The 8,706-nt window shown below is 34.0% G+C and overlaps 1 protein-coding gene across 1 annotated transcript; it reads right to left on the bottom strand.

The window, feature by feature from the left end:
- Positions 1-359: 359 nt before the first annotated feature.
- Positions 360-5,633, bottom strand: LOC121253612 (aldehyde dehydrogenase family 2 member C4-like). The gene is made up of 9 exons (XM_041153597.1): positions 5,429-5,633; positions 4,611-4,753; positions 3,980-4,363; positions 3,746-3,835; positions 3,418-3,591; positions 3,157-3,294; positions 1,238-1,375; positions 1,060-1,121; positions 360-824 (listed from the first exon to the last, which is right to left on the bottom strand). The coding sequence occupies exons 1-9, from the start codon at positions 5,538-5,540 to the stop codon at positions 551-553; spliced, it is 1,515 nt and encodes a 504-aa protein (XP_041009531.1). The 5' UTR covers positions 5,541-5,633; the 3' UTR covers positions 360-550.
- Positions 5,634-8,706: the final 3,073 nt, after the last annotated feature.

The raw sequence follows: 8,706 nt of genomic DNA, 5'->3' as shown, positions 1-8,706 counted from the left end.
AATTAGCTTTGATAAAATTAGGCCGGATTCTATCTTCCATATTCGGACGTCATGACTGCTGGCCGGATTGTTTTCCTAATTCCCTAGCTAATTAATTGACTGGCTGGCGGTGGAATCCCTTGATTATTGCTTCTTTCTTCATCAACGTGCAAATCTCAGCTTTTGATTGTTGATTGTTCCCTTTCCTCGACAGTACTATTCCCCTCAATTCGAGTGGATAATGATGACGAGAAAATCATAAAGGCCTCTATTCATTTTGGATAAACATTTTCAATTTTTTGTGATTCCCTTCACAACGTACAGTAAAATCAAGAGCTAGCTAGAGAAAATGAAGCAGAGGAGAAAAGAAAGAAAACCAGTTAAACATGAACTCGCTGTACCACAAACACATGAATGATTAATCAACTAGTTCAAACTTACAACAGATAACAGTACTGGCTATATATTTATGATAAATATAGTACTTTATCTCGGTCGAGCAGGGCACATTATACGCCGCTACCTCATTATTTTCCAGATTGTTGGGAGGCCTGAATTAAGGAATATTAATTCAAAGCCAGGGAGTATTATAAAGGGGAGTTACAACAGATTTAACTTGAAGATACTTGTGAAGGGCATCCAATCCATAATCTTTTCCAAACCCACTCATCTTATACCCTCCAAAAGGGATGTCATTGTCAAAAGCAAAATAGCAATTTATCCAAATGGTGCCTGCACGGATTGATCTTGAGACAGTGTTAGCCACATTCAAGTCCTTTGTCACGATCCCTGCTGCTAGCCCATATCTAGTGTTGTTGGCCCTCTTAATCGCCTCCTCAATAGTTCTGTAAATTATTCATCAAATAAGCAAAACTAAAAGGATGCTTTTATCTTTATCACAGCTTAAATGTCCTAAAAAGGTAATTAGGGATACCCTTAAGAAGTTGAAAGACCCATAAAACAAAAAAATCAGGGCAAATGTGGCTTGTGAACGAACTTCGAGGGAAAGATAGATAATGCTGGCCCACAGCATTTAACGTTAGAGGTAAGGTAGAAGCTTGTTTAAAGAAACATACTCACTTGAACTTGGCTAGCGCCATAACAGGTCCAAATATTTCATCTTTCGCTATCAGCATTTCTTCCTAAGCAAGTGGTAGTCCAGATACATGCATGAAGAGAAAAAGAGTTTTAAATAATTCCTCTAAAAATAAAGATTCCCCATGCAATTGCATGCAGTTGTATAAAGAAAAGTACATACGTTTACATCACTGAAAATTGTAGGCTCAATGAAATATCCTTTTTCACCCAAGGATCTGCCACCGGTTAGCAGTGTGGCTCCTTCTCTCTTGCCATGCTCTATATAGGAAAGAACTTTTTCATGTTGCATCTTATCGATCTGAAAAGAAAAAAAAAAAAAAAACTATATGTTATTATTCTTATTAATGTTATTACTACGACAACTAAATCCTTTTATTATTGATCTTCAATATAATTTAAATAATTAAATTTGTATCTTTGTGAACTCAAACTTTATGTGACGTAAGTGGTAATTAAGACCTCATTTGGATGTTGAGATGAAAAATTTGTAAATAGTAATAAAATAGTTTATAAATCATAATCAACTGATTCGAGTTAAAATTTTTATTGAGTTTTGAAAAATGAGAGAAAAAAGTCAAATAAAATATTATAAAGTTAAAAAATTATTATAATATAATTTTATAATGATTATTAGATGAAAAAGTTAAAAAGTTTGAGTGATGTTTGGATATTAAAATAAGATAGAATGGGTTAAGATTATTTTAATATCCAAACTTGACCTCTTTTTTTTTTTTTTTCTTTAAAAAGAAACTTCTCATTAATAATAACAGATCAATTACAGAGTTTGTCAAACAAGACATTACCTAAGATAAACTCAAGACTCTCCTCGATCATTACAATCTCATCACTATAATTAAAACTAAACTTAGCTAATTTGTGTACAACACCATTTCCTGCTCTTGGTACCAATACTACCTTCCAATCTTGTCTTCTTTTAAGCAATTCTTTGAATATCCAAACTTGACCTTAATTTATACTAGGGGTGAATATATATACCCGCATATGTGGGGGCAAGGTCACCCCTTCCCCGCACCCGCATATGCGGAGGGTGGTGTTCAAGCCCTGCACCCTATCCCTGGGAGGCGGGGGGCCCCAATGCCGGGGGTCGGGAGCGGACATCCCATCTGCCCACTTAAAAGGTATTGATGCCCCATTCGGCCTAAAAATTATTTCTGGGTCAAAAAATATTTTTTTGAACCCAAACTAAAATTATTATATAATTTAAATTGTAAATTAAAATTAAAATATATAACAATAATTTAAAAATTGATAACATAAAAACTATGTTATCATTTTTTAAATTTGTTAGACTTGATCATAAGAGTATTAGACTTGTTCACAATATTGTATTGTGGATTAGCTTCCTAGGACAACCTTTATATAGAAGGCCAGGCAATATAAGACCAACCTTTATAGTGAGTCTCACATTACTCAAGTAAGACTCGTGTATTGCATTGACCTTCTATATAAATGTTGGACTAGATGGCCAATACAATACATGTATAACAATAATTTAAAAACTGATAACATAAAAACTATGTTATCAATTTTTAAATTTGTTAGACTTGATCACAAGAGTATTAGACTTGTTCACAAGATTGTATCGTAGATTGGCTTCTTAGGACAACTTTTATATAGAATGTCAAGGCAATACGAGGCCAACCTTTATAGTGAGTTCCACATTGCTCAAGCAAGACTCTTGTATTGCATTGGTTTTCTATATAAAGATTGGACTAAGTGGACAATGTAATATATGTACAATCTTGTGAACAAGTTTAATAAATTGTAATATATTTATATATATACAATTTGTAATATACAATTATTTATATATATATATATTTATATATATTATAAAAGGTGGGAGCGGGACAGTTATTTGCGAGGCAGGGGTGAGCCCCATCCCGCCCCTGCCCCTGCCCCTGCCCCCACCCCCGCTATAGGTGCCAGATGCAGGCGAGACCACTCCCCCCTCACATCTGGCGGACGGGGTGATCCACCCTGCCACACGGGGACGAGATGGACAGAGGGCCACCCCCGCTGCCCACCCTGAACGAAACTAGCTCACTTCGTACGTACCTGTGGTCCTTGTTGGACTTTAGGATCAAATGGATCCCCAACCACCCAAGTTTTTGCCTTTTTCACCAACTTCTTCACAAATTCATCGTATATCCCTTCTTGAACGTAAACACGAGAACTTGCAACGCATATTTCTCCCTGATAAGATAAAATTAAGCAAAATAAAAATGCAATTGAAAGTTAATAATCATTTTTAGAGAAAAAAAAAAAAAGTACAAGTCTAGCTACATAAAGCACGCATCAAATTGAAGAAAGATCCACCTTGTTATACAAGGCACCAAAGAGAGCAAGATCAGCAGCTATATCAACATCGGCGTCATCGAAAATTATGAGAGGCGACTTGCCACCTAATTCAAGTGACACCACTTTCAAATTGCTTGTAGCGGCAGCTTGCAATATTTTACGTCCAACTTCTGTGGACCCAGTAAAACTGACCTGGAAAATTAAAGCAAGTACATGCAAGGACATGAAGATTCAATAGCGCTAGCTAGCACATACATGAAATGAGACAATGAAGTTGGTTGAGACACATTCTCAAATCCTCACATGCATAAGCAAACCAACACTTCAATAAGAAACCAGAAATTACCGCATCAATGTCCATGTGAGAGCTAATGGCAGCCCCGGCATTTGATCCTAATCCGGTTACAACGTTGAGCACTCCATCAGGAATACCAGCCTTCATGAACAAATGGAAAACAAAATGTAAACGAAGAGCTACCAATTTAACCTCACAAATGCCAAACGGAAGTCGCAACTATGCTTAGATCATGAGCTGTATTGGCAGTCTTGAGTAATGTATGAATTGTTTACACAAACTTACCAGCTTTGCAAGATGAGCATAGTACAGAGCTGTCAGAGGAGTTTGCTCAGCAGGCTTGATGATCATAGTGCAACCGGCGGCTAAAGCAGGGCTAACCTTCAAGAAGAACATGACCGAAGGATAATTCCAAGGAATGATTTGTCCCACGACACCGATAGGTTCTTGCAAAGTGTATCCATGAAGTTCACGTGACATTTTTAGCACCTCTCCATGTATTTTATCAGCTGCACCTGCATAGTAACGCAGAGAACTTGCTGCGTGAGGAATGTCCCTGGCCTTGTTCACACTGAACAATTTACCAGCATCCAATGTTTCCAAGGCAGCTAGTTCTTCTACATTTTCCTCAATCAAGTCCGCAAATTTCATCATTATCCTTCCTCTCGCCTGCATCAATTAAGATTTTTTTTTTTTTTAAAAAAAAACAACAAGTATTTGTGCTAGCTTCTAATTGGTAATTAAATTATTTTGCCCATCCTGCATGATTAAACGATTCTTGAACACTATTTAACTTGGAACGTCTATGGCGTTAATTAAAGGCGCCGCCTTCTTCAAAGAACTTGTTGCATCGTGTCCAAAAGAATTAAAAAAAAAAAATGTTTCAACAAGAAGGGCAAAATACTGGAGTTCGTACAGAGCCAGGCAAGCGTGGCCATGGACCGTGGTCAAAAGCTTGACGAGCAGCCTTCACTGCTAAATCAACATCTTCCTTATCTCCTTCTGCAACTCTCGTTATCGCATCTCCTGTTCTTGGGTCTATCGTCTCGAATGTTTTTCCTGTTTTAATTTTTGGTTTTTAGCGAATTTAACCAGAATTTAGGTACGTGAAGAAAAATATATAAATTATAAGAATGATATCTTTGGACCATATAATATTCTCAATGACGACAAATTAAACCGATAAGTGAATTAATTTGGACCATATATTTTCATGCATCTACAGTAGATGGAAACAAAAATCACCCTGCTAAGGACAATTAGTACAATACCAGTGATGAATTTTCATATTAATTTGAGAAAACAATATAATATGATCAGTAATTTCATGGTTTTTTCCTACTTTGTATCTGTAATTAATATATATTTCACTTAATTTTTTTCAATCAGAATGAAAAAAAATATACATCAAAACTTGACTGCACGGAATTATATTCTAGAGATAATAAGCTTTTAAAGCTGAAAAAATTTATAGTACAAGCTCGGAACTGAAGTTAGACCGGACTTCCTACTATAGGCAGTCATGTACGTAGTGATTTTGCTAGTTGCACGGTTTAATTGCTTAATTTCCTGGACGTTTTGCTTCTTCTTCTGAAGTTACAAGTGTATTACATGATAATTTGCCCAAAATTAGAAAAAGGGTCCCCGGGGATCATGGAGGATAAAATCTGGAAACAAAAAAACATGCAGTAAAATGAAATGGATGAGCGATGTAATAAAGAGCTGAAATTAAACCTGAAATGGAATCAACAAATTCTCCATTGATGAACAGCTTTGTGAACTTAATCGTCGGATTCTTGATTACGAAAGTGGCAGCCGAGCTATCATCGGAATTATGAATACCCATCGTTCTTATCTCTTTGCGTACTCGCGTCAAGGTAAAGAGCTAGCTCGCTCTTGATCTAGTCTGGAGTTGTTGGTTTCATTTTGAATATGTAAAAGGCGTAGATGTTTCATTACTGCATTATAGATATATTATAGGCACGTTTCAGGTGGAGAGTCCACGAAGCCGGCCTATATGGGACGGAATTTTCCAACGTACGTACTAATGAGCCGTCGACTCTTACTTGTCTATCACGTCAAAATCGACCAAGTTTCCGTACGTGGCACGAACACAAGCCACATATATACCACAAGTAAAAAACTACTATGCCGCCACTTCTTACCGACCGCTCAACAAACTTTATTTTATTTTTTTATTTAATGATTAAAGAAATAATTTTTAATATATTAATATATTTTTTATATTTTTTTAAATATTTAAAAATGAATAAGAAAATTAAATAAAAAAACATTACTTCTACACTAATGGTGACTTGCAGCGGCACAGTATGCAGCTCTATATCACAATGCTAAATAGTACCGATGGTTAACAGATAACGTGAATCGATGAAGTTTAAATGTATTTTTTTACCCTTTTAATAATGTTTTACACAGTTTTAAATATTTGTAAAAAATAATAAAAAAATCAATTCGTCATTTTTATCAGTTTAACTAGTATTTTTTTATATTATATATATATAGGTCTGATTTATTTTTACAGATAAAATGAGATGAGTTGATATAAAAGTTAAAAATTAAATAAAATATTATTAGAATATATTTTCTTAATATTATTTTTATTTTAAGAATTAAAAAAATTAAATTATTTATTTTATTTTATATAAAAATTTAAATAATTATAATAATAAAATAATATAAAATAATTATAAAAACAAACAAAACCTCAATCTTCCAAATCAAACTTAAAAGTCTTCCCACCGGTCAGAAAAAAAAAAATATTTCCCTTGAGCCCTCCATCTCTGCACCCCCTTCCCCTTCCCCTTCCCCTCCCCCGTAAACTCGTCCTCTCTCGTTGATCCTCTCTCTCCCAGTGCAAAATTGGTGGTGAACTCCATCGAACCCGAGCTGTGACCCTCTCTCTCTCTCTCTAAAAATAAATGCACGCAACCCAGAAAAATTGAGTAAGAAGAATGCTAAAAATTACCATGCAAGACAATAAAAGGAACAAAGTGAGCAAGCGGTAATAAAGATGAGAAATGTGAAAATATAGATTTAAGGTTTTAGGATAATATGGATTTTTATTTAATATCTAGTACGTGTTTAATTGAAAATTTAAGTAAGTTACGTAGCTAATTTATAGATAATGATTGATATTTACTTGACACTGTTATGAGAAAATTTAGAGAAATTAAAAACTCAAGATAAGCGGGATTCCTACACTAAATTTTCCATAAAAAAAAAATGAACTAAAGTTTATTTATAAAAATGTACATGATATATTTAAAAAAAAAAAAGTGAAAATAACTTCAAATATGTGTTATGTATTACTCATGAAATCTTTATAAAAGAGAAAATATTTTCTGACATTACTAGTATAAACATAAGTAATATTTCTGAAATGTGTAAGAGTGAATATGAAATTTGAAAATTTTGTACATATCATATGAAGATATTCTGAATCCGTTTTTTATTATGTTAAAATGATATGAATATGTTCAACACTCTATTTGATATGATATGCATCTAAAAAACCTTTAGCATGACTTTCTAATCTTGTTTCTAGTTCTGATACGGTAGCTCTGATTCTGTTATATGATTGGTACCAATATCTCTGATATGAGTGCACCTACTTTGGAAACAAAGTGATTTTTCAGCATATTCTTTCCCGTATGCACATTCAAAATTCCAAGAATGAATAAGAGAAAGTTTCGCATTCTAATACTACCTAGTCTAGCCACCAGAGATAGCACAACCCTACTACTGCTGTTAAACATTGTATATGATATAATACGATACGATAAGATAAAAATGTTCAGTCATATTATGCCAAATGATCTTTGAATATGAACAGTTGATTTTTGCATAATACGTTTTGAAATTTAAATCTTAAAACTGAAATGTTTTGGTTTTGCATTCTGATATCTCTGGAAAGGCTTAGTTTAAATACAAGTATATGTTTTTTACTTACTAAGCTATTGATAACTCACCTCCTTATCTATACAATATTTTCAGATGTTTTAAGTTTTTCAACTGAGGATCAAGAATCGAAAACATATATAAGGCTATGTGTGCATAGTGGATTAAGTACAAAGAGGATACTTTGGTTATTAGAAAACTTCATTTAATAGTTTTGTTTTGTTCTATCGACTTGATATTTTGGAAAGTTGATATTTATTTTGAAATTTTGTGGTACTTAGAACAATTATATTAGAGTAGTTGATTTAAAATAAAGTCACATGCATCATTGAAAATTTGGATTTTATGACTATATGGCTGAAATATTATTTTAAATGACAGGTAGTAACTCTCCAACCCATTTAGGACCGAATCGTTACATGGTGTTAGGAATGTGTCTGGTTTTTAGTTACACCAGCTTTAGGATTTAGTCCGAAGTTTTTAAGGTTTCTGGGTTGGAGGTTCATGCGTTCGAAGTTAGAATATGAAACAATTGCCAACTCCAACTACAAGAACTTCCAACAACTGTATTTGCTTAGTAAGAACTCCAACTACAATAACTTCCAATAGCTGTATTTTCTAGTAAGAACTCCAACTACAATTGTGGCGCCCTTGACCCCTACGTGTGATTTGATAAGAGTCGCAATACTGGGCTGATGGCCACTTGGGTCACACAACCCATTACCAAGTGCAACTGTGTGTGGAATGCAATATGTGTACAGTTTATAAACGTAGTGAAAAATCATAAGGCATTCTAAAACTAAGTACTAGAAAATTAAAATACAACGCAACAAGAAATCCTCCATAAAGATATTACAATCATTCAGCTGATCAAAATAAGAATAAAAATAGAAGTCCATCAACTACAACAGAAACAAACCATAGGTCATCACTCCTCAGGTGGGATTGGTCCATCTTGTTCTCTACATCAAAGTTTACGATTCCATGAAACGAAACAGTAGGTGAAAATACCACAATAAGATCTCACAATCTCAACAAGTAAAACCACAAATCAATAAACAAGAATTCCTAACTTGGATGTATACAACAAAGAT

The sequence above is a fragment of the Juglans microcarpa x Juglans regia genome, chromosome 2S (assembly GCF_004785595.1).
Source record: "Juglans microcarpa x Juglans regia isolate MS1-56 chromosome 2S, Jm3101_v1.0, whole genome shotgun sequence".
Classification (NCBI taxonomy): domain Eukaryota; kingdom Viridiplantae; phylum Streptophyta; class Magnoliopsida; order Fagales; family Juglandaceae; genus Juglans; species Juglans microcarpa x Juglans regia.
The sequence above is the reverse complement of the archived record's forward strand: the minus strand, read 5'-3'. Positions and strand labels throughout refer to the sequence as shown.

Excerpts from the sequence above, each read along its gene's own strand:
- LOC121253612 (XM_041153597.1), bottom strand. The coding sequence starts at position 5,540 with ATGGGTATTCATAATTCCGATGATAGCTCGGCTGCCACTTTCGTAATC. Across the intron at positions 4,364-4,610 it reads GGCCACGCTTGCCTGGCTCT|GCGAGAGGAAGGATAATGAT; the intron begins GTACGAACTCCA and ends TAATTGATGCAG. Across the intron at positions 1,376-3,156 it reads AAGTCCAACAAGGACCACAG|ATCGATAAGATGCAACATGA; the intron begins GTACGTACGAAG and ends TTTTCTTTTCAG.